Source organism: Psammomys obesus, unplaced genomic scaffold, assembly GCF_907164565.1.
Source record: "Psammomys obesus unplaced genomic scaffold, mPsaObe1.curated_primary_1811, whole genome shotgun sequence".
Classification (NCBI taxonomy): Eukaryota; Metazoa; Chordata; class Mammalia; order Rodentia; family Muridae; genus Psammomys; species Psammomys obesus.
Window position 1 is genome coordinate 11,243,365 of NW_026596095.1, and position 25,106 is coordinate 11,268,470.

The 25,106-nt window shown below is 40.2% G+C and overlaps 1 protein-coding gene across 1 annotated transcript in view; it reads right to left on the reverse strand.

The window, feature by feature from the left end:
• The window catches only part of LOC129691959 (bifunctional heparan sulfate N-deacetylase/N-sulfotransferase 3), a 132,918-nt gene that overhangs the window by 61,052 nt on the left and 46,760 nt on the right, over positions 1–25,106 (reverse strand). Inside the window, exons 4-5 of the mRNA XM_055628166.1 lie at positions 7,103–7,288; positions 2,495–2,623 (exon numbers count right to left, since the gene is read on the reverse strand). Coding sequence (XP_055484141.1) covers positions 2,495–2,623; positions 7,103–7,288 — 315 coding nt within the window. The remainder of the gene's footprint in view (positions 1–2,494; positions 2,624–7,102; positions 7,289–25,106) is intronic.

Here is a 25,106-nt window from a genome sequence, read left to right on the forward strand (position 1 = left end):
CAATTCTGCCTGTGTTTTCACGTCCCATGGAGTGTGCACGGACGCACTTAATTTCCGTATTTCCAACACTCATTTACCTTTGCGCTGGAAACCTCCTCACTTGGTGCCCTCAGAAAACAGCACTGTTCACTAAGGCTTACATTATTATGTGACTATGCAGTGGCTATTGTTTAGATCGCTAAAATTACAACTTTTTTCTCACATGCTATGATCTGATAAGGAGTTTTTCACTCCCGTTCTGACCTAATAAAACATGTCATCTGGTGAATTCATCCACGGTTCATGGGAGCTGGAGGCTTTGAAGCCTGACCACTGCTTTCTGCGATCATTTAATTTTGGTATGAGAATTCCTGGGAAGCATGCCCCATTCCTCACTTTGATCATCCGGGCAGACATCACTGATGACAGCGTGCGTCCTCCACCAGGGAAGAAGAATTTCTTCCCCAGATTGGATCTTGTGTGCCAGATGCATCACCCAGGATCATTGTCTCTCTCACCGTATGTGTCAAAAGCTCCCAGTCAATTCGAACCAATATTTGTTTAACGAAAAAACCATTTCTGGAAACTTATCTGATCTAGAAATAAAAATGTGCATTTTATTTTACTCCTTTGTTATCTACCCTTTTGGACAGCTTCATAAAGGTAAATAAAATTGCCAAATATAATTGATAAAGCTTGAAAAGTAGCAGGGGTTGCAAGAACTTGCCAAGTTAGTTTAAGTTGGTACCAAGATCAGCATAACCTCTGCTGTTAGCATTTTTAGGTTAAAACTTCTATTTAATTAATGAAAAACATTACCTATCAGATAATAGGTAAAAAATTAACACAGGTTCACTATCTATGAGTGACTGATTTTTAAATTTCTTCGGTGTTGAGTGGAGATCATTTGGTTCACAAAGTTCAAAGACAGTGATACCAGAAGGTTTTCAGATATTAAGTCATCAGTGGTTAGACCTACACAGACCGATTCCTAAGGCACTGCTCCATCAGGGTTGTGTAGAATACAGATTCAAGGCCTTGAAAACCACTGATGAAGCTGTTAGCATTTTACAGGTACTTAACTGAGCCTTTGGTTCATATTCGTACATGGTGTGCTCCCTTCTCCCTGCATAATACCAGTTAAAGAAAGAGAGAGAGAGAGAGAGAGAGAGAGAGAGAGAGAGAGAGAGAAAATCCATACAGTGACTCAAAATATAAGTAATCTAAAGCCAGGTGTAGTGGCGCACACCTTTAATCCTAGCACTTCGGAGGCAGAGGCAGGTGGATTTCTGTGAGTTTCAGTCCAGCCTAGTGTATGTAGTGAGTTCTAGGACAGTCAGAGCTATATAGTGAGATCCTGTCTTGAAAAAGAAAATACAGGTAATCTAGAATAGGGGGTTATTTGTGGAGTGTAAAGCAGAAATATCTGCATGGGGAGGGTTCAGAAGTTTGATGGCATCCCTAAAGGCTGAAAGGATCTCGAGTTGTAAACTCACGCTTACCAAAGATATTACCAAAGATGAGTAACTTTTTCATTTATCTCATTTTCTAGCAGCTAACAGCTACATCTGCTTTTTTTTGGGGGGGGGGAGGTTAAAGCGCTTTCTTTCTTTCTTTCTTTTTTTTTTTACATCTGCTTTTAAATAGAGTAGATGATGAAGAATACTTACAGTCTTATTTGTAAAGCCTGTAAAATTAAGGTCAAGCTAAGATTTTTTTTTAATTTTTTTTTGTTTATTTCTATCTTATCCAACTTTTATCCTGATAGAATTTTTTTTTTCTTACTTGGAGATCATTGCAGTTTTCCATCTTGGATATTGCTAATTCCAGGGTCAAATCCACATATTTGAAAATAAATTTTATCTCTATTTTTTTCTGTTCTCTTTCATGAGAGAAAATCACTAACAGCTTTCCCTTTCTGCAGCTCACTTCAATAGTTTTTCTTTCACCACACACATTTTTTGCCACCTCCAGGAAAATTAATTTACCACTGGCTCACTGCATTGCTGATACACTAGTGTTATATGAAGGAGAAAGAGCAGCACACCATTTCAGGGATGCTCCATGACCCAGGAGGGCAGAAGTGAGTATGCATGCAGAATGCGAGCAGAAGTCAGCTCCTTTCTTTGCACTTTCAATATCTGTGCTTCCTTGTATCACAGGGGAGAGATGAGATGAGACAGTTGGACAGAGAGAAGAAGGAGAACGGGGAAAAGGGAAGAAATAGGGAAAGAGGAGGAGAGAGCGGTATGAAAAGAAAGGATGTTCCAGAGGACAGAGAGAGAGAGAGGAGGGGGTGGTCAGGAGAGAAAAAGAGGGAAGATGAGGGAAAAATGGGTAAGTGGAAGGGGGAGAAGGAGAAGGAGGAGGAGAGGATAATTTTATTCTCCACAGAGGCAAGCTTCATGCTATTTTATTGGTAACTACTCAATCTCCTACTTCTCCCTCAAAGTAATTTTCATGTAGCTTTTCGCTTTAAATATCATTTGTTTGAAGAGTGACTCCAAGTACTTACTGGGTTGAGAACCACAGTGAAAAAGAGCTCCCCTCCATGAATACTCTTGTCCAGTTCCTTGGGACCTCCTGGATATTCCTTGTAGAAAATTGTGTGAGTGAAGAGCCCACAGGTTTGTCTTGGAAGAACCTGAAGGAAAGATAAGCGCATAAGGAGAAGGCTCTAGTTGCCTGTACTGAACCTTCATTCTCTTCATGGAAGAGGATATAAAAGTGAAATCTAGCTGCAACCTGGGAGAATCCTCCACTGTTGGGAATAAAAAGATGACATAAGAAAGAAGGGACACAGAGAGAAGTTAACAAAACCATTAAAACCAAAGTCGAATTTGAAATGTTTCTGCCATTTTTCTATTTTAAGTCTCACAGTTAGTGCTTTTATTACAAAGTCTAATACATTTTAACACCTCAGCAAAGAAAATTAGGTAAGACTTTAAAATTGTGTAATTGTAATATTCATGGGCAAAATGTAAGTCCTTCTGCCAAATTCTTCACACACATTCGGAAAAGAAATCAGTTATTAACACGACACTTTTTAGCAAGCGTCATTTTAAATAGAACAAGCATTTGAAAACAAATTAGGTTCTGTCTGCTCTAGTGTGAAAATACTGCACTAAGGGCCCTCAAATTCCAGGTAAGAATGTGGCCGGATCCAAGAGTAACAGTGTTATCTATTAATTGGTAGCTTTAGAAAGTGTCCTAAACGAAATAACAAATGATCACTTAGCATAAGGTCTTTTCATCCTTTGTTCCCAATGTCCACATCTGTAATGAGGTCTTTGCTGTTGTTACAGATTTTCTGATTACATGAAAGTGCAATTGTAAAGAAGTTGTACAAGATTTACAGTTTTCAGCTAAGGCTCACATAGTGAGACTCATGGAGGCCTGTGCTTGCCAAACTTGAGGGCACAGAAAACCAATGAGCTTTTCGGAAAGCTGATTTTTTTTTTTCAGCACCATGTCGTCAGGCATTCTACTCACTGCTTTAAGGAAAACAATCACCACTTTTAATTGTCTTAACACAAAGCATTTTTAGTTACAGGACTGCTTTGCGAACATTACTTGTTCAAGACTTCCCATGTTTCCAGCCTTCCGTGTGCACACACACTACCTTTCCCCCAGTAGTTTGAACAGTGTTGTAAGCGATTTTACTGTAGGTCTTGGAAGTTTTCCCAGGAAATGTAATTCTCAGCTCAATCCATGCACTGGATGTTTCTGAGTCAACCAAGCCCCTATACATTTCATTTATTCTGCCAAAACATATGTACCGAGAAGATATTTTATCTTGGATCAGTTAAAACATCTCAGTTTAAATCTCCAGCTTATTAGCTTGGGGTTGTTTATGCCTGAAAGCATCATAATGCCATATGCAAAACCACAGCCAAAAAAGAACCGAAAGACAAAGGATTCCAACTGAAGCAGATACATATGCTATCACTCACTGGACATGTAATTTCGTGTAAATTAAAGCCATTTATAATTTTTACTCATGAACACAGTCCTTTCTCTAAATTCTATGCTAGTTCATACAGGAGAACAAAAGTGTGTGTTTGCGTGTGTATTATAGTCTTAGAGGTCAAAATTTATTAGGGATATAATCAAAACACATTGTATGAAATTCTAAAAAAAAATAATAAAATATCAACAGTACAGCAGGGCAAGGAGCAACACCCAAACGAAGTAGGAAAATGCCTACATGTGATTAAATGCCAGGCTAGTGCTACAATTTAAAAATATATGACCTCAACTAAATTAGTTTTGGGATTAATGCATGTGTGTGTGTGTGTGTGTGTGTCTAAATCTTGCTTAGAAATCACAGTAGACCTGCAGGGTTGTCTATGAAGCTAGCTTGCCAAGAGCATTTGTTTAAGTAGAGACAGAACTATGAAGAAACTTGAATGTTGTCTTTTTCTTTTTTTTTCATTAATTAATGTATTTACTTTACATTCCATTTGGAACTTTCCTTTCCTGCTCTCCTCCCAGTCCCCCTTTCTTGCCTCCCCTTTCCTCCCCTCATGCCCCTCTTTCTTTTCAGAGAAAGAGAGACCTTCCATGGACATCAACTTGCCTTGGCATATCAAGTAGGACTTAATCTTTTGAGGTTAGATAAGGCGATCCAGTTAGGGGAAATGGATTTAAAAGGAGGTGATAGAGTCAGAGATAGCCCTTGCTCTTGCTGTTAGAGGTCTCACATGAGGAACAAGCTGTACATCATGGTCTGCCCCATGATGCTTTCTGGTTGATTGTTCAGTCTCTGTGAGCCCCTATGAGACCAGGTTAGTTGATTCTGTAGGTTTTCCTGCAGTGTCCTTGACCTCTCTGGCTCTTTCAATCCTTTCAATCCCATCTTCCATAAGATTCCTCTGTGTCTACCCAGAGTCACATTTAACGACCAGGTTCCAGAGTGGAGAAGGTTAGTTTTCTGTTTATTCCTTACAGTGTGGGTATAAAAAGTGCCTGATGAAGAGGCTTTGTGTCCCCATGAATTCATGAGGGAGAATAATGGAGGGAACACACAAATTCAGAGGGGAATAAGGAAACTGTAGGTCTATTTGCGAATCACAGTGTTTCACAGTTGGTTACATAAATTAAAATGAAGGTTAGCTGGGATAGGAATAGGTGGGGTGTGTCTGGGAAGTCATTCACGGTGAACAGAGCGCTCCATGATGGGAAGAGGAAGACAGAAATGCAGGCATTATGCACTGTGCTGAGCATTTTTGGGATCTCTAGAGGATGCATTAAAGAGTGTGGGAACAGTGGAGACTCTTAAGTTTAGAAAGGCCTGGAGGATTCAGGAGCCGGCACTACCTAGTGGCTAGCCTTCACTGAAGGGTAGGCAGAAGGTGAAACTGACCAGTACTGTATTGACTGAGCTTGTACTACAGTCAACATAAAAAAACAACAAAACAAACAAAAAAGTGAGTTAAGATGGTGTCTGAAATATAGCACATGAAAAGATACTCTATGGGTATAACTGTGGGAACTCAGGGAAGGTTTGAAAGTCTTAGTGAGAAGTTTGAATTATGTAAATGAACTGTGACAGATAGTTGGATCAATGATGGCGTAGAGGGAAAAATACCTATTAAGTCCTTTTATTTTAATTTGTGGACAATTTCAGTTCAGTTATAAAATCTGGGCGTGGCGTAAGATCCTAGGTTCATGCCTCAGCTCCCTAGCTCTTTCCTTCCAGTCTCTGTAAGGAGGGCATCTGGCTCCCCAGTTCTCATCTTGTACGTCTATTTGGATGGCTCCTGGTGAATTTCTGTCTCTCTTTTTGCATAACCTATAGCCTGCTGAATACATTTCATCTAGAAATTCTCATGTAGGAGCCCATGAACTGAACCCATGCAAAGGCAGAACCACAGGGGCAACCGTGTCAAACCGAGATCCTCCTGAGCTTTGGTTATCAGCAACTTCCATGCATTTGCAACACGGGGAAAATACAGGTCAGGAGGTATGGGAATAAAGCCCTTTGGGAAAAAAGCTCAAATAAGACAGAGCTGCACTGAATATAGTCTTCAGAGACTGAAGTTCACCGCTGCAGAATGGTCAACACCACAAAAGCAAAAGAGCACCAAAACGCCTTTAAATTACGACCTTAGACGGACATTAAAAACTCCCTCTCATCTGAAAGCTGGCCACCTGCAGCATGATAAATTCACTTTGAGCACCATAGAAGGGCAAGCTGGGAGAAGAATGTGGTCATTAAATGAGGAACCTGTTTAGCACTTACAGTGCTATTCTTGTTGAGGGACACATTGGTATGAGGGGAGGTGGCGAATCCAAGTGAAATGCCACCATCCATTTGAATTTTTGTAGACATCAGGAAGTTGTGGGAACAGACGTCAGCTGCACCTACTGTAGGGGCCAGATACATGTTCACAGGCATTGGGTTGACCCAGAGCTCTGGCGCTCATCAGCTTCCTGGCTGTTCCTTCACAGCGTGTGAGTCTAAATCAGGGGCCATTCTGGCCTTCACTAATATGTTCCTTAAGTTCTGACTTGGGAATAAATAGGGTCTCACCCCGTCTGAGGGAGCCACATATTTTGATATGACTGATGGTTTTGCTACCAGTGCAGAAAACAAAACAAGATGGAGACACTCCGGAGTAGTGATTTAACTAATGTCACTGTCATTAATTCTCTACTGTGTAGTGATGAGACATGGCTTCACATGTGTGTTCTTGCTGCACACAGTGCAGTGTTTTGGGGGACCTGGCCTGGTACGGAGGTGCAAACTGACCAGCTTTCAGAAGGGCAGCATGGTGACTACGGAGGGCAGCCACGACTTTAATCAACTAAGTGACTTTCGTAAGACAGCATCTAAACCCCTTTTTAAATATGATATGATGTTTTCTTAGCCTTTTCACATCAGTGATTGCTTGCCAGCACGAGCACCAGGAACAGAGGCTTTCAGCTTTCGTTTCTCAGAGCTCTGTGAAACAGGAAGACAGCTGACCTTAGCACTGCTCCCTTAGGCATGACAACAGTCTCCCCACAGCATACCGTTTCCCGAGCCACACTCTTAACACTTTGTTGTCCTTTCCCCCTGTCTTCCCACGTGGACCGCCATCTGTAAGAAATGACCGAACCCTGTACACAGGACACTCACCATGATGTTTTTGTGGATGAAGCCTCTCCGGTATCTAGCTGGTTTCAGATGCGGGTACTCTTCAGTGCTGGTGATTTTAATATTCCAGACCTTCTTCCAGGCCTCGTAAAGCTGGACGTGGACAGGGTAGACACCTGAATGGTGAGGGGACACCGCATAGCCCATGTCGGTAGGGATGCCGTGCTCCTAAGACCAAACAAACTCTCATTAGAATGCAGGAAGACTTATCTTTTTGTTCCTCCTCTCTAGGGTCTCAGGACAGAGCCCGACCCCAAACTTACTGTGAATTCACAGTGTGATCCTCCTGCCTCAGCCTCCCAAATGCCAGGACTACATGCATGCACCACCATGCCTAACTGAGAAGAATTGTCTTGATTATAGTTTTCTTCTAAGGTTTTGAAATGTATTATAAACACATGTATTTAAATTCATCCTTAGTTATTATTTGGTGAAATTGAAATTATATATATGAAGACCTTTAAAATTCATGAAGTTGGGTAGCCATCAGCCAATCTTCTTCTTATTGTGTTGGTATTTGTGAGGTAGTTGGATGGACGCAAGGTTGTACTCCACTTAACATATTCTTAGCTACCTGATCTTTCCATTGATCATAATTTCAAAAAGTTAAATAACAAAGACCTTCTACAAACAATATTCATCACATCCCATGGCACACAAAGAATGATGAACCTTCCAAGTTTGACCACCCTGCTCAAAGGACCATACTGTCTGCTGTAGTATCAAGTTTACTACATTTCTATTGGAGCCTTGGCATGTGTAACAACTGAATCTCAGTAGATCCACACAGGTTTGTTGGCAAATTGTAGAACATTTTATTGAGTTTTTTTTTTTTTTTAAAGTAGAAGCCTTCATCATTCAAGAATAAGGTACCCAAAAAAAGAAGTAACCAGGGAATTTACATGCCTTTAAATAAAAAGTTTATACACACAGTGACACTAGCTAAAAGCAAACACCTTCCAAACTACACATGCACAAATGTGGACTGAGGAAGTCCCTAATGATGGCTTGAAGTGTTCCTTATCCTGGTCCTACCCAGGTTTTCTCAATTCCATTTAGAAATCCTAGTGTATATTGATTCATTTTGGAGGGGATTTGGGCTAACTCAGAGTCACTGTAATTGTTTTTGGCTTCAGGTCGCCCATGAATCCTTATCCGTTACTCTTGGCATAGAAACAGTTTCCCAGACACAAGCCGTGAAATCAATCTTTTAGAAGAAGAACTCTCAAGGTTTTAATACTGACAGATATTTTTGCTGAATTTGTTTTGCTTTCTGTTTGTATTTTTCCAATTGCTTGACAACTTTCAAAGATTCCACTGAAATAATCTGTCTTTGAATTAGTCATGGTTTTCTTCACACCAAAGAGCAATTTCACAGAGAGAATCAGAGTATCAGGCTGCCAAATAGACTGCTTTGAAGAAGTGTTCTACAAATGGATATGGAAGCCAAAGAGATATGGCTTCCAGCTTTGTTTATCAACCTATAGGATATAAAAAGGAGAGAGACACACATGTAGACACACATCGACACACAAGGAAGCCAGCTGCCAGTGTTACGAGTCCTCAGCGAGGGCCTCATTACCTCCCTAATTTCCCTTCTGCTCAGAAACTTTACTCACTGTTCAAAACTCCAGCCAGTCCTCTCTAGTTAGGATGCTAGAAATGAGAGATACACAGTGCTGCTGAGAGAAACAGAGACAGAGACAGGCAGTGCACAAGAAACAGACTGAAGGGTGAGAGGGAAGGATTGACAGATTTCCTTTTATCATCAGCTGTTTCTGACATTTCAATAGCTATGCAATCATTATCATACAGTTTAGGACTCCACTAAAATAGAAGTGAAATATTTCCTTGCTTTCCCCCTCTAATTTAAGATAATGAGAATTAAAGAAATCTCTTCAACTAAGAATTATGTACTGATATGTAATTGTGCTAGAAAAAGGATCTCAAATGGAAGGACGGGGATGGGATTGCGATGGGGTACATTATGTGAAACTGCCAGAGAATCAATACAAATGTTATGTGGGAAAAAATAAACAATGAGAGAGAGAGAGAGAGAGAGAGAGAGAGAGAGAGGTTCAACTTAAGGATCAGACAAAAGAAAATGGATTCCCATCAATGATTTCGAAAGAAAATAAGGAACAATTACATGTTGAGAACTTTTTGAAGAACATTGTAAAGAAACAATCCACAACAACCAGAACTATATTACAAACCCCAAATGCCTGGGTATAAACCTCCTTCGTAGTCTTTTGTTTTCAGAAAATTGGTTGTAAAACAAAAACATGATTTAACACAGAAGGGACAGTTCCTTCCTTCAAATTTTCAAAAAATGTTTGATCACCATCACCATGTCCTTCTGTCTGTCTCTCTGTCTGTTTGCCTGCCTACCTACTTACCTACCTGTCTGTCTGCCTGCCTATCTATCTATCTATCTATCTATCTATCTATCTATCTATCTATCTATCTATCTATCTATCTATCATCTTTTCTAGAGTTTGTTGTTTAAGTCTCACCTTTTATTTGCAGGCTGGTGCAGTGATTGGGGACATTTCACAACCACACTTACTATCCAGCATTTGGGAGAACAATTAACCATAGCTAAACCCCAGCCCTGTTTTCTAGTCCATTGCGTAAACGCTGAGAAGTCATTAAGTCATATGTGGGACACATTTAATATGGGTCTTGCAACGCAACACGCTCAGTGAAAGCTGCTGATTGTGGGTACCCCATCTCCAATTCTCTTGTATGCTGTGATCGTAACACACAATCACATAACCACCTGAAAACTGTAACATTTCTGAGCCTTCAATTATTGATTAATTTATTACTAAAAGATACAGGCTTCTTTTCTCTACCTCAACTATCGATTTGGGGATCATATCTCATGACTTATTTTGTTATTGTTGTTGTTGTTGTTATTGTGGCCCATTTCCTTTGGATCCATCTAAATGCAAGCCTTTCTCATTGCTCTGGTGGAGTAGGTCCCTTTGAAATGATTTTATAAAAAGGCTATGTAAGCCCATCCTACCAATCTGCACCCAGTGCTCCTAAATACACCTCAGTGTCATGTCCCATGAACACTGAAATTAGTGCAAACATGAATGTGTCCACTTTTCTCTAAATTTACCAAGGTAGCCTAGTACACTCCTGCCTACGGCCATTTGGTATAGGTTTCTAATATTCTACCCATTTTTCTCACTTGCCTTCTTCCAAATCATTCCCTATATAGTAGCCAAATATCTGATAGACTCACGTAAGATTATATGACCGTCTACCTAAAATCTTCCAGGCTTTCCCCTTGCACGTAGACACAAAATTATAGCCTGATCATGATCTCTGCATCAGGTAACCCTTGCTTCTTCAATCTAGCCTCATAATGTTTACTCCTTATCTACTCATTCATCATGTTAACCTTTCCCAAAATTCACCAAATTATTTTCTACTCTAGTATAATCCAGATTGGATTATACTATTATTCTCAGACTGGAGTGCTCCTACTCTGACATTTTTTTTTTTTTTGTCCTTTTTGAGACAGGGTCTCTCCGCATAACCTTGGCTGCCCTGAAACTCACCACCATGTAGACCAGGTTAGCCTCAAAGTCATAGGAATCTGCCTGCTTCTGCCTCCTGAGTGCTGGCATTAAAGGCATATGCCACTATGCCCAGCTTCCTACTTCTTTTCTTTATCTGAGTAAATCCACAGAAGAGACTTGCCTATAAGATTTGCTGGTGCAATAGTGGCACAAATGTTTTGGGATTAACCACCACTCTGCAGTTGTATTTAAGGCCCATTCCGTAAGGTTGAACCCATACATGATGCTGCTAGAATGGCCAAGAACCTGAGACTAGAAAAATCATGGACCCTGGGGAAAACTTACTACTATTATTCTGCTAACAAAAACTTAGCAACAAATTACTTCTTTTAAAAAATTTTAATTTGTTTTTTTATTAACTACATTTTATTCACTTGGATCCCAGCTGTAACTTTCTCCTTCATATTCTCTCAACCATACCTCTCTTGCTCTTCTACTCCCATTCCCCTACCCCAGTCCACTGATAGGGGAGGTTCTCCTCCCCTTCTCTCTTTTCCTAGGTCTCATCAGGACTGGCTACACTGTCTTCCTCTGTGACTTGGTAAGGTTCAGGGGGAGGTGATCAAAGAGCCACCGAGTTCATGTTAGAGAGAGCTCCTGTTCCCCTTACTAGGGAACCCACTTGGGGACTGAGCTGCCATGGCTACATCTGTGCAGGGGTTATTTCCATGCATGGTCCTTGGTTGGAGTATCAGTCTCAGAAAAGATCCATGTACCCAGATTTTTTTTGGTTCTGTTATTCTCCTTGTGGAGCTCCTGTCCCCTCTAGTTCTTTCTATCTCCCCCTTCTTTCATAAGATACCCTGTACTCTGTCCAAAGTTTGGCTATGCTATGAGTCTCAGCATCTGCTTTGATACCCTGCTGGGCAGAGGCTTTCAGAGGCCCTCTGTGGTAAGCTCCTGTCCTGTTCCCTGTTTCCTCCCTCTTCTGATGTCTATCCCATTTGCCTTTCTGAATGAGGATTGAGCATCTTACCCAGGGTCCTCCTTCTTGCTTAGCTTCTTTAGGTGTACAGATTTTAGTATGATTATCCTATATTATATCTAATATCCACTTATAAGTGAGTATATACCATGCATGTCTTTCTGCTTCTGGGATACCTCACTCAGGATGATCTTTGCTAGTTCCCACCATTTGCCCACAAATTTCATGATTTCCTTCTTTTTTCATTGCTGAGTAGTATTCCATTGTGTAAATGTACCACAATTTCTGTATCCATTCCTCAACTGAGGTACATTTGGGTTGTTTCTAGAGTCTGGCTATTACAAATAAAGCTGCTACAAACATGGTTAAGCAAATGTCCTTATTGTATACTTGAGCATATTTTGGATATATGCCTAGAAGTGGTATAGCTGGATCTTGAGGTAGCACTAGTTCTAATTGTCTGAGAAAGCGCCAGATGGATTTCCAGAGTGGTTGTACAAGTTTACATTCCCACCAGCAATGGAGGAGGGTTCCCCTTTCTCCACATCCTCTTCAGCATGTATTGTCAATTGAGTTTTTGATCTTAGCCATTCTGATGGGTGTAAGGTGAAATCTCAGGATCATTTTGATTTGCATTTCCCAGATGACTAAGGACACTGAGCATTTCTTTAAGTGTTTCTCTGCCATTCAGTATTCCTCTATAGAGAATTCTCTGTTTTTCTCTGTACTGAAGGTGTGTATCAGGTGAAGAAGTTCTCTGGTTGAATTTTTGCGGTCACTTGTGTATACTATCATATCATCCCAAATTTGACTTCTTTCTTTCCAATTCGTATTCCCTTGATCTCCTTTAGTTATTTAATTGCTCTACGTAGGACTTCAAGTACTATGTAAAAGAGATACAGAGAGAGTGAGCAGCCTTGCCTTGTCCCTGATTTCAGTCAGATTTATTTAAGTTTCTCTGCATTTAGTTTGATGTTAGCTATAAGCTTGCTGTATATTGTCTTTACTATGTTTAGGTAAGTGTCTCGTATCCCTGATCTCTCCAAGAGTTTTACATAAATAAGTGTTGGATTTTGTCAAATCCTTTTTTGGCATCTAAGGAGATGATCATGTGGTTTTTCTTCAGTTTGTTTATATGGTGAATTACATTAATGGATTTCCATATATTGAACCACCTCTGCATGCCTGGGATGAAGCCTACTTGGTCATGGTGGATGATATCTTTGATGTGTTCTTGGCTTCGGTTTGTATTTCTGCATCAATATTCCTAAGAGAGATAGGTCTGAAATTCTCTTTTTTTGTTGGGTCTTTTTGTGATTTAGGTATCAAGGTGACTGTGGCTTCACAGAATGAGTTTGTTAATGTTCCTTCTGTTTCTATTTTTTGGAATAGTTTGAAGAGAATTGGAATTAGTTCTTCTTTGGTAGAAGTCTGCGTTGAAACCATCTGGTCCTGGGCTCTTTTTGGATGGGAGACTTTTGATGAGTGCTTCTATTTTCTTGGGAGATATAGGACTATTTAATCTATTTACCTGATCTTGATTTAATTTTTAATTATTTTATTAATTACAATTTATTCATGATTTAATTTTGGTAAATGAAATCTATCAAGAAAATTGTCCATTTCGTTTAGAGTTTCAAATTTTGTGGCATATAGGCTTTTGTAGTAAGACCTAATGATTGTTTGGATTTCCTCAGTGTCTGTCGTTATGTTTCCCCTTTTGTTTCGATTTTGCCTATTTGGATAGCTTCTCTCTGCCTTTTAGTTAGTTTGCTAAGGGTTTGTCTATGTTGTTGATTTTCTCAAAGAACCAGCTCTTGGTTTCATTGATCCTTTAAATTATTTTCTTTGTTTCTAATTCATTGATTTCAGCTTTGAGTTGATTATTTCTAATCATCTACTCCTCTTGGGTGTGTCTGCTTTTTTTTTTCTAGGGCTTTTAGGTGTGCCATTATGTTGCTTGTATGAGATGTCTCAAACTTCTTTCTGAAGGAACTTAGTGCTATGAACTTTCCTCTTAGCACTGCTTTCATTGTGTCCCATAAGTTTGGGTAAGTTGTGCCTTCATTTTCATTGAATTTTTGGAAGTCTCTAATTTCTTTTTTCATTTCTTCTCTGACCCAGCTGTCACTGAGTAGAGAGTTGTTTAGTTTCCATGTGTATGTAGGCTGTTATTTCTGTTGTGGTTGAAGTCTAGTTTTAGGCCATGATGGTCTGATAGGATACAAGGAATTATTTCAATCTTCTTGTATCTGTTGAGGCTTGCTTTGTGCCCTACCATATGGTCAATTTTTGAGGTTTTGTGGGGTGCTAAGAAGAAGATATACTCTTTTGAGTTTGGTTGAAAAGTTCTGTAGACATCTATCAGGTCCATTTGATTTAGGGCCTCTGTAAGTGTTATTATTTCCCTAGTTAGTTTCTGTCTAGATAATCTGTCCCTTGGTGAGAGTGGAACGTTGAAGTCTCCCACTATTAAGGTGTTGGAATCAATGTGTGATTTAAGCTTTAATAATGTTTCATTTACAAATGCAGATGCTCTTGTGTTTGGGGAATAGATGTTCAGGTTTGTTATGTCCTCCTGGTGGATTTTTACTTTGATGAGAATGAAGTGTCCTTCCTTATCTTTTTGATTAATTTTGGTTGAAAGTCTATTTTATTAGATATTGGGATAGCTACTCCAGCTTGTTTTCTGAGTCCATTTGCTTGAAAAACCTTTTTCTAGCCCTTTACTCTGAGGTAGTGTTTATCTTTGTTGCAGAGGTCTGTATCTTGGATGCAGCAGAATGTTGGATTCTGTTTCTGCAACCATTCTGTTAGTCTGTTTTTTTACTGGAGAGTTGAGTCTATTGATCTTGATAGATAACAGTGACCAATGAATGGTAGTTCTTTTTTATTGTGGAGTTGGTGGGTGTTACTGTGTTTCTATACTTGTTCTATTTTAATTTTTTGTTGTGAAGTTATCTATATCCTGTGTTTTCTTGGGTGTAGTTGTTTTCGTTATATAGAGTTTTCCAACTAGTATCTTCTGTAGGGCTGTGTTGCTGTGTTGAGATTGTTTAAGTTTAGTTTTGTCATAGAATATTTTCTTTTTTCCATCTGTGTTGATTGAAAGCTTTGCTGGGTATAGCAGTGTGGGTTGGCAACTGTGGTCCTTTAGGGTCTGCAAGACATCTGCCCAGGTCCTTCTGTCTTTCATAGTTTCTGTTGAGAAATCTGGTGAGTAGACTTTGTTTTTCAAAATAATATGCCTAATTGTGTAAGTATTTGTTTCTCTGTGTTTTTTTTTTTAAATTAGGCAATGACTCTGGGAAGCTCAGGTTCAATTTTATTCGCTGCTGTCTGCTCATTGTCTAACCAACTGCAAACAAGTGACAAACATCTATGAACAAGTGTGAATATAATGCAGATGCTGGCTGTCCTCTTCTCTTTTTAATTTTTCACTTTCTGAATTACCTCAGCTCAACTGTCAGTTTATTTGAAGTATAGACATATGGTAACTGAGAAATTCTATTCACTACATAAATAATACCTGCAAACACATTTGAAACTATAGTTGAAATTATTGTTTCAGAGTCAAAACTTACATACATAATTTTAAAATAATAAATTATTACAATATAAAACAGAAAAGTACAAAACTTTTCTTATGTTACCATTCAATATTTTCCAAATAGAGAATGCAAAGATTACTTAAATGGCAAGGAATGCTGTAGTCCTTAGGAAAATACCCCCAAAGACTAAAGAAAAAAAATAGAAATCAGTATTCAAACAACACAATCACTTCACAACCAAAGTTCTAACTCTGACAGTACTTACTTATTTAAACTCTTACTGGTAATTAAGAATGGTGTTTTACTTTCAGTGTTTATCTCAATTTCAGTCTTTCTAAATAGAAAAAACTTCACATTTCCCATGCATAACTAGATAGCTTGCTGCATTTTTCTGATTTCACAGATAAGCAAGTCTATAGCCTGCTGTAATTTCTAAGCCCACAGTGGTAGTCTACAATCTGTTAGATGCTCTGTTGTCTTCAGAGATAACAGCCAGGAAACTGCAGCAACACACTTTGGAAAACTTCTAGATGCCTTTCTGCTCTCTGTTTTGGTTGGTATGTCCCATTTTCTCAGAATATAGAAGCTCATGCTTTAGTTAACTACCTCACAACACAGATTCACATTTGCAATTTTCATGAATTTGACATAAAGCCTCCTTCTCTTTACACTTGGTATTGTGGTCTTAGAAACATCTAAGGAAAAAACTTCAGCTCTCTTTCTTTGACTTTTTAAATGGTTTTCTTTAGGACTGTGGCTGTTGGAGATACTGTTTTCTCAAAGAGTACACTTATCTAGGAGATGGAAGTGTACTTGGAATAAGTAGAATCAAGGTTTGAGCATATTCTCTCTATAAGTTCATATATATGTATACATATGTATACACACACACATACACACAGACACATACATTTTGAAGACAATATATACATCTTAGGTCTTGAGTACTTATAGGGCCTGTGGCACCCAAGGCCATAGCATGACTGAGGGTAAGTACAGAATAGCAGTGACTGTGGTCAGAGTGGGCCAATGTATGTGACATCTGTTCAAAAGAAACAACAAAATATAGTTTAACTATGCAATTCAGAATCTATCTCCAGGTTAGAGAGCTAGGGTTTGCTCACTGTACTCAGACTGTTAAGTACTAGAACAGTTTCTATTCCATATGATAGTGTTTCTGATATGGTTTAAAGTTAAAACTCTTGGGAGATAATTAGCCAGGGAATCTTATCTTTCCCCTTTAAATATAAAATAAATGAGTTGTACAAGCAATCACTATGTTTTAGATTAATCACACTATTTCCAGTAGGGCACAGTGGTTCATGCCTGCAATCCCAGCACTCTGAAAAATCCTTGGAGGAATACTATGAATTCAAGGTCAACCTGTCTTTAAAAGTGACACTAACTTAAAATTGATATTGCTTTCACTTTATCTTTTGGGTTTTATAAATAACTTTATGTTCAGATGCTAAATACAGATACATTCTTTTTAATCTATGGTTTAATTTTAAGCAGATATATTTCCCCATTTATATTTTACAGGACCAATGACACATTTACAAACATGTGGTTAGTAATCTGTAGGTCTGGCTACTACACATCTCTAATTTTCTTATATATGGTCTTGAGTTTGCAAAACAAATGGCTGTCTACTCTGATTCTTATGTGAAAACGATAATCACTGTGATGACAATGCTGCTTTGAACAAACTTGCCGTAAGGATTTGGAGTTACCCTCTGCTTGCAGCCATTATGTAATTTGCTAGCTCTTCCACTGTCTGGGGTCCTGGAAGGCAAACCCTAAATCCTTGCAGTTTCCCAAGGCCCCAAGCAGGGTCTTCATTGCATGTGATAAACCTGAGGCCGCAGTTGAGTTTATGCTTAGGATGGAACCTGTCAGGCCAGAAGGACCAACCATGTAATTAGAGATCCCGGGCACTGAGGCGGGTAATAGAGTTAACCTCCTGGCAGGAGGGGAGAGTTGGAGAGTGATTTCAGCCACAAGGACACTGAGTCACTCCATCATACTGATGGAGTAGGACCTTAATAAAAACTGGGATTCAAGGCTTATTCCCTGACTGGTGATCTTCACGTGGACTCAGAAACCTCCAGAAGCGGAGGGTCTTTGTCTTGCAGTCTGGAGTACAAAAACATGCTACAATAATGTAATTAACAAAAATCCTCCGATAAGGCTGTTAGTGGTGTTAATAACGAGATCTTGCGAGACAGGATGAATTACAGTCGCTCGTGAAATGGAAGTGTGACCTCACCGTTCTAAGCAACACATCCGAGAAATAACGTGCATGTCTAATTAAATCAACGACAAAAAAAGGGCTCCTACAAATATAAAACACAATACAAGAGAATGAGATTCTCAGGGTCTCGGGGAGCCCGAGACAGGCAGCTGGGATTGGGGAGAGAGCCTGGGCTGAGTCCTGGGGCCTGTCTCTGTGTGCTTTGCAGACCAGTGCCCTGGGTACCACTATTTACCTGTACCATGCCTCCGGCTCTTCTCTGACCAGTGTCAGGGGCAAATTGACAAATTCATCTCCTCCAGTCAAGGCAGGTGGTCAAAGAGGAGAGGGCCACAAGGAAAAGGTGATCCCAGCCCCTGCTGTCCCAAAGAAACAGCAAGACAAAAACGTGGTGAATCCTATTAAAAAAAAAGAGACCTGATAGGCTAGGGTCAGATAGAGGGGGAGGAGGTCCTCCCCTATCAGTGGACTTGGAGAGGGGCAAGGGAGGAGATGAGGGGGGGAGTGGGATTGGGAGGCAATAAGAGATGGGGCTACAGCTGGGAGACAAAGTGAATACACTGTAATTAATATAAAAAATAAAAATTAAAAAAATGGCCCAAGAACTTTGGCATTTAGATAGGCCACCCAGCCCAAAAAAGATCCCACCAGCTACAAGCGGCTGCAGTGTAAAGAGCTGCCATCAGGAAGTGTCTACGGGGGCTTTCTGAAATAAGCCCGTTTACTCAGGCCATAGACCATCTGACAACAGCTGCTTAGACTTCCCCACAGCTATAGGCACCAGAGACAAGGCAGGAGAAGGAGAGGCTGTAGGCTTGTGCCAAGAAGGCTGCTGGCAAAGAGGATGTCGCCAGTACATATGGCACATATGTGGCACATGAGAGGGGTTGTGGGGAGGGAAGGCATGGGGAAATGATGTAATTTTATTTTAATTTAAAAATTAAAAGACATATTCTCCTCCTCTTCTTCACAATTTATTCACATTGTATGCCAGTTGTAGCCCCCTCCCTCATCTCCTCCCAGTCCCACCCTCCCTCCCTTTTCCTCCCCTAGTTCTTTTCCCTAGTCCACTGATAGGGGAGGACCTCCTCCCCTACTGTCTGACCCTAGCCTATCAGGTCCCATCAGGACTGCCTGGATCCTCTTCCTCAGTGGGCTGGCTAGGTTGCCCCACCAGGGAAAAGTGATCAAGGAGCAGGCAATGGAGTTCTTTTTAAAAGAATCCCATCACTGTAAGAGGACACGTGCTGAAAGAAGGCTGTCATGATCAATGGTAGTTAGTAAAGATTTAAGTTAACACTATAATCTGCTTCATAGAAAGTTGAGCAAGTGAAGATAACAACAGTAAATTTACTTTGTCAAAGCTAATTGGTATTATGTATGTGAGTGAGGCAATGATCAGCTCTGGTATTACCACACGCAGGATAGGGTTGAAGCAACGACCTCAGCAAAAACCCTTCCTCGACAGTACACATTCCCCTTCAAGTCCTACGACAACGGAATAGCTTTGGTAGTTGATGACCCTGACTGCTATTTAACAAGCCAACTGCGTAAGTGAGAACAGGGAACAAAAGTCAAGCTAAAGCTTCAGTACAAGTAATGAAAAGGTGCCATAAAGTATACCTATTCTGGTCTAGGTCAGCCTCTTGAAATCTCAGAAAATTTTAGGGCCAGGTGCCAGAGTCTATCTCTGTCTTCCTTAATGACTGAGTAATATATTGTTAAGTATATTTTCATTTAACAGGGCATGCTTTCCCCTCTCTCAGAGCTCCTTCCTGAGTGCTTGAAGTGTCACATCTGTGTTGAGTGGCTCGTAAGAAAACACGCCACTAAAGGATGCGCTTTTTGGAGAACACTCAGGAGAGCAGCGCGAGCACTTGTACTCTGTGTGCATCAGGCTGAGTTTGTCTTCAATTGCTGAGATGTACTCAAGTGAAACACAAGAAGGGGTTTTTCAGAAATACAAAAAAAAATGCGAATTTAGAAAGTTATTTTTATATGTAAACAACTTAAAAGATAACCGGCCGGGGATAGAGCCGTAGTGTGGTAGGCTTTGGTTTACAGTAGCTTTCCCTGAGTTGTAAGGGATGGATTTGACTGGGGCCTTGAGGGTTTTCAGAGAAATAATAAAGCAGCGGACAATCCAGTGACAGTTGCAGATGCCCAGATCATACTTTCACGTACAGTTGATCTTTCAGAAAACACACCCAGTCGACTAGCTAGAAATGTTTAGGTCTGCGTAATTTTAATTAAGGCTCACTATCCCTAAAAGAAGCGGGTGGTGACACCGGTCTCCCACAGCGGTCGCACACCCTCTGGTGTTTCCAGCAGTTACCAAGGCAGTGATGTTGGTGGTACTTCTCAGACACCAGAAACTACATGTCATCTAAACAGCTATGCAAGAGAAAAGCACCGTAAAGACAGTACTGTGATGCGCTCAATTTGTTTTAAAGACACCACGGTCACTAGGGTCAATGGCACTGGGGCTTGCATCTAGAAAAAGCTGTGGTGGTTACATGGGCTTTTAAGCTTGACAAATCAGGATGAAATAATTCTCCAGCTTCCATTAGCTGTGGGGTCTTCGTGAAATTATGTAAATGCTCTGATCGCTGTAATGCAGGAATCAACAGACATATATGTGGCTGTGAAAACTCATGAAGTATAATGTACGATTCACAGTTGGAACCCAGCTATTTCTCTTTCCTCATTTCCTTAGGAATTGAGACTGTGAAATGTACAGTTCTGTTACATTTACAGAAAAGAGTAATGCATTTAAAAAATACAACAATATTTTCCAGTCTGGGCATAAATTAAATGAGAAGAATAGGGGATTGGTAAATCAGAAAAGTTGTTACAATGATCCAAAAATGAGAATAAAATTTGGAGGCAGTTAGAGAAAAACAGTTGAAAAGGAACAGAGATTGAAACAATGTAGAAAAAGAACAGAAATTATGAAATAACGAAATGGGGGCTGTGAGGTATGAAAAAGCTAAGGCTGTGGCTGGGAAGATGGCTCAGTGGTTAATGCACTTGCTCTCAGGTCTGAGAACTAGAAGCCCGGAAGCCATGACAATGCTGAATAGTTGTAGCTCCCAATAAACTCCTGGTTTACTAAGCCAGATTTAGGTGGCACTGTCCCTGATTCTTTGGTCTGTTGTCAGACAGACTTTTCCACTCCAAGAGTCACACAACACTTGTCTTCCTGCTGGCCCTTCCACCTCGGCCACATTTCTATCCATATCTCAGAAAACACGTGCTATGCAGTCTAGGAAGGCAGAAGAATAAAAAGACGGATTTTAGGAGTGGCATGCTCAGATCTGGAAGCAGAACTTATCCGGATGCCCAAGCTGCTCAGCACAGCAGTAAGAATTTATAGACAGATCATAAAGGCTTTTAGTTTGCCTCATGTCCACATGACCGTGGGCAGAGACGGACGACTCAAACAGTACATGCACTAAATTTATCTTTTCTTTTATGAAACCAGTTTGTCAATGGTATGCATGCTGGCAAGGAACTCCAGCGTTTGTGCTGGAGGAAAGGAATTGAGAAATGTATTTTTTACATTCTCGTTATAAAGTACGAAAGCTTCCCGTAGACTGGATGAGTGCAGTCTGAAGAGGAATTTACAAAGAAAGTAACTCTAACTGAGGCAACCAAAAGCGCTCTCCCAAGTTTAAAGAAACAGATTTCAGATTTTATTTTCATACATTTTTGGTTTTGGTTACCTCTCTGTCCTTACCACCTCACTCTGCGCCACCTCTTTCACATTAACCTTTCCACACCTAGCCTCTCCTTTGCCTCCGCTCATATCATCAGTGTTCTGCTATTCCCTCTCGACTGAGGCTTTGTAGTTCCTTCTCTAAAGTCCCTTCCCATCGTCCTAGCTTCTATAGGCATCCCAGCTCTAGTGCACTACTGGAGAACCCACAGAATCCGCATATGAACGAGAAAACGTGGCTTTGTCTCTCTGAGCCTGGGTTACCTCACCCAGCATAATTTTTTTTCCCAATTCTGCCCATTTTTCCTGTAAATTTCAAATTCTTTTACAACTGAATAGAATTCTACCGGGTATATGTACCACATTTATATTAGCCTTTCATTACCTGAAGGGCATCAGTGTTACCAGCTGCAAAGCCTCTGATATAACACCAGCCTACCCAGTGAGATGTACCTACTGGTACGATGATGAATGACTAACAAACGGGGGTAAGCAACTGTTTAATGGTTGGATTTGGGGCCCTCTCCATGGAAAGGAAGCCATGCTTATGTCTGTGAGCCTGATCGAGAGGATGTAACTGTTAGGGCAGAACCTATACCATTGTTGTGATAAATAGACATGTTAAATTTCTTTCTGTTTATATCCCCAAATTAATGCTAATCTTCTCCTTCATTGGAAAAGCTTCTTGTAGCTGTGAGTGGCAGTTAACATAGAGTCGTAACTGGTCAAAATACCCAGAATAAATGAGGGTGGAGTGCTCACTCATAGACAGACACATTCCCCCAAGGCTCAGGTAACATCTGAGATGGGAAAATATAAGAGTTGGAAGGTGAGGAGGTGTGGCAGGAAAAGGCGGTCTTCTGAACACGACACAGACATTGCATTTTCCAAACTCACTGAAGCTGTGGCTCTCTACATCTGGCCTGGACACAATTGTACCCATCAACAGTTCATCACGAATGGGGGAGGTGTCCATGGGATTCTATCCTCCCTGAGGGTCTATTATAGGAGCTAATGGTTGCTGGGGGATGGAGGCCATTTTCTTCAGTAGCACAGCCACCGGTAAGTTGTCCAGGCCCTTGTAAATAACCTGCCACTCACATTAATGCACTCAATACCAATTAATCTCAATGGAACACAGATGCACACAGGCACGCACACACACAGAGAGGAGAGAGAGAGAGAGTGAGAGAGAGAGAGAAAGAGAGCATGAAAATAGAATGGGAAAATTCTTGATATGAAAGAGGAAGAGAAGTAACGGGGTAAAACAGCTAAAATGTACTACATAAATGTATAAAACTGTCAAAGGATTAAAAATAACCCTCTAAACAATAAAGCAATATCAGTAAATTAAGAAAGTGTTTTCACCTGATAAGATAAATGTCATTTAATAACAGCTAATAATTTAATATTTCTTCTAATTTAAAAAATTTCATTTAATAATTTAATAATTTTTCTCATTTAATAATTTTCAAATGAAAAGAAGCTTTGTGCCATTGTAGAGGAAGGTGAGTTTTCCTGCATAGGTGAACTACGGAGCCTTTAAGGGAAGATCAGCAGTTCATGTGTTTAAGAAAGTAAAGAAGTATACACAGATAGAAAGCTAGGTGGCTCATTCCTGATATAAGTTATAACCTACTGTTCCACTTTACCTACTCATCTATCTGATAAAAGGCTCAATTCTTTGTACACCAGAAACGGTTTCCACAACTCTCTTTTTAGAGTCCCGTTTCCACTCAGCCTGACTTGCGCCTCTTCTTCATGATTACTTTCACAGTAATCCAATTTGTCTGTTCACCCCCAATCCTTCCTTGCCTGTCTGTCTTCAAAACTTCCACACTAATGTTCACTAACGTTCTATGATTTCGTCATCTCTATGGTAACGTGAAAACTCTGGGGGCAAAAAGGACAATGTCATCTTTGAAGTTCAGAATACATAAAATACATTCTGAAAACAAGTTGATAAAATTTTCTAGTTAGGAAAGTAGAAGAAGTTAAGGAATTTTTGGATGAGCAAATAGCTGTGAAAAAAGTTTCTGGGATTACACCACTAGAACAGAGGGAAAGGGAAAGGTACTCAAAACAATCTGACGTCCTCCAAAGACTGCATTTGAAAAATGGGGGAAACATTTGGGGGACAGCGCTGAACAGTCCTTGGATTCAAGTGCTTCATCTATGAGTTAGCTGTGTGGCCACTTAACCTTCCCAGACAGGCTTTGTCGTATGGAAGGTGGAGATGACAGCAGGGGCTGTGATGAGAAATAAGGTCAGCGAGAGGATAAAATGTTCAGTGAGTTGATACGTGGTCCAGCTGCACGTGGACTCCTTGCTGCGGACTTCTGCCATTAATAGTTTTAAAAACAAGAGAAGACGAAAGTCAGTAAATAGGCAAATAGATATAAAAATCATGGCGAGGAGTTAAAACCAGAACATTTACTTTCCAGAGACTAGTAATTAAAATTTAAAATGACATTTATCAGAGCGACACAAGCAGGGAAGGGAGAGTTTAAAATGTTTTAGCTAACACTAGAATGAAAAGGCGTGTGTGCCTTCTGCTTCTCCTTTAGCCAAGAGAAATATTTTGCAGGATATTAATAATGAGAAAAGCATGAAGTCGATGAAGAGACAATTACATTTAGTGTTAGGTATAATACACCAATTTGTTCAAGTTTTTCCAGACTAAGAATTATATCTCAAGGCATTTGATAGACTAGATGGCAGATCTAATGTGTAGATACTTTTACTATCCATAAAGAAACAGCAAATAGTACTTAGTAGTCCTGGGTAGGGGATATGCTGGGTTCTCAAAAGAGAATGCTAGCATTGTGGAGGTCTGTAATCAGCAAGCTCAATGGCAAACCCATGAGATGTGAGAAGAAATAACTTTATTACATTTACATGTATATATATGTAAATTCAGGAATGGTGCAAGCCTGGGAAAGCGATACAAAAGTCACAGGACAGAATCAACTTTTAGCAGGAGGTTTATCTATTGAAACGATGACAGCTGCAACCATAAGGCTTGTATAATTAACAGAACCAAATGGACAAAATTAAGAGCTCCCTGTCCCAGGTCTGTTAGACATGGGTGTGGCATAATGGTTCAACAAAGTTTAATGTGGTATTTTGGCTCCATTACTATGGATAAAATGCCCAAGAACAAAATAATCTTTTCTGCTTTCTGTTGCAATGAGACCATATCAGTGGACCATGAGGCTTAGGATGAGAACAAAAATTTAGAAATGGCACAAATATTGCGGTTGGGATGAAGAGATGGTTTCAGTGAATGACTCAAGAAAATCTGGGGAGAGGCATGCCCATTGACTTTCTCTATTTCTGACCCTTAAATATACCCTGGCCTTGCTGACCCCAAAGAGACTGTGACAAACTGTTAGCCAGTTCCTAGAGGTAATAAACTCATGCCCAAGAACACACTTCAGAGGTGACCCATCACTACGGGGCTCTCGTCTCCAATGTTCACGACCCACGTGCCCAGCACAGACCTCTGCTGGGGTCACCCAAGGACAAAGCCCACAAAGCTGATGTAGCGCCTATACCTCAGAGCCCACTGGCCCTGCTTTGCCTTGCTTCACCCATAGAAACCATAGAGGAAGCACGCCTTCCCGGTCCCTGTGCACGTGGCCCGGTCAGTGTGGCATGCTTCTTCCTTTTGGTATTTCAGAAACGTACTATCTTTTCAATGTCACGTGGTCTCTTCCAGCTAAAAACGAAGTTTGAGATCACGGCTGATAGATCCGTAGGACCCTAATTGTTGCCCCTTTCTACGACTTCCAATCCGAATATGCCGATTTCGGTTATGTCTAAGTTTGGAAACTGATTATATTCAAGTGACATGTTTATGTTCTTGAACACTCTTACCATTGCACATGACATGTTTTTATTTGACGACTCAGAACTGCTGTCAGCTATCGAGTCAGCACT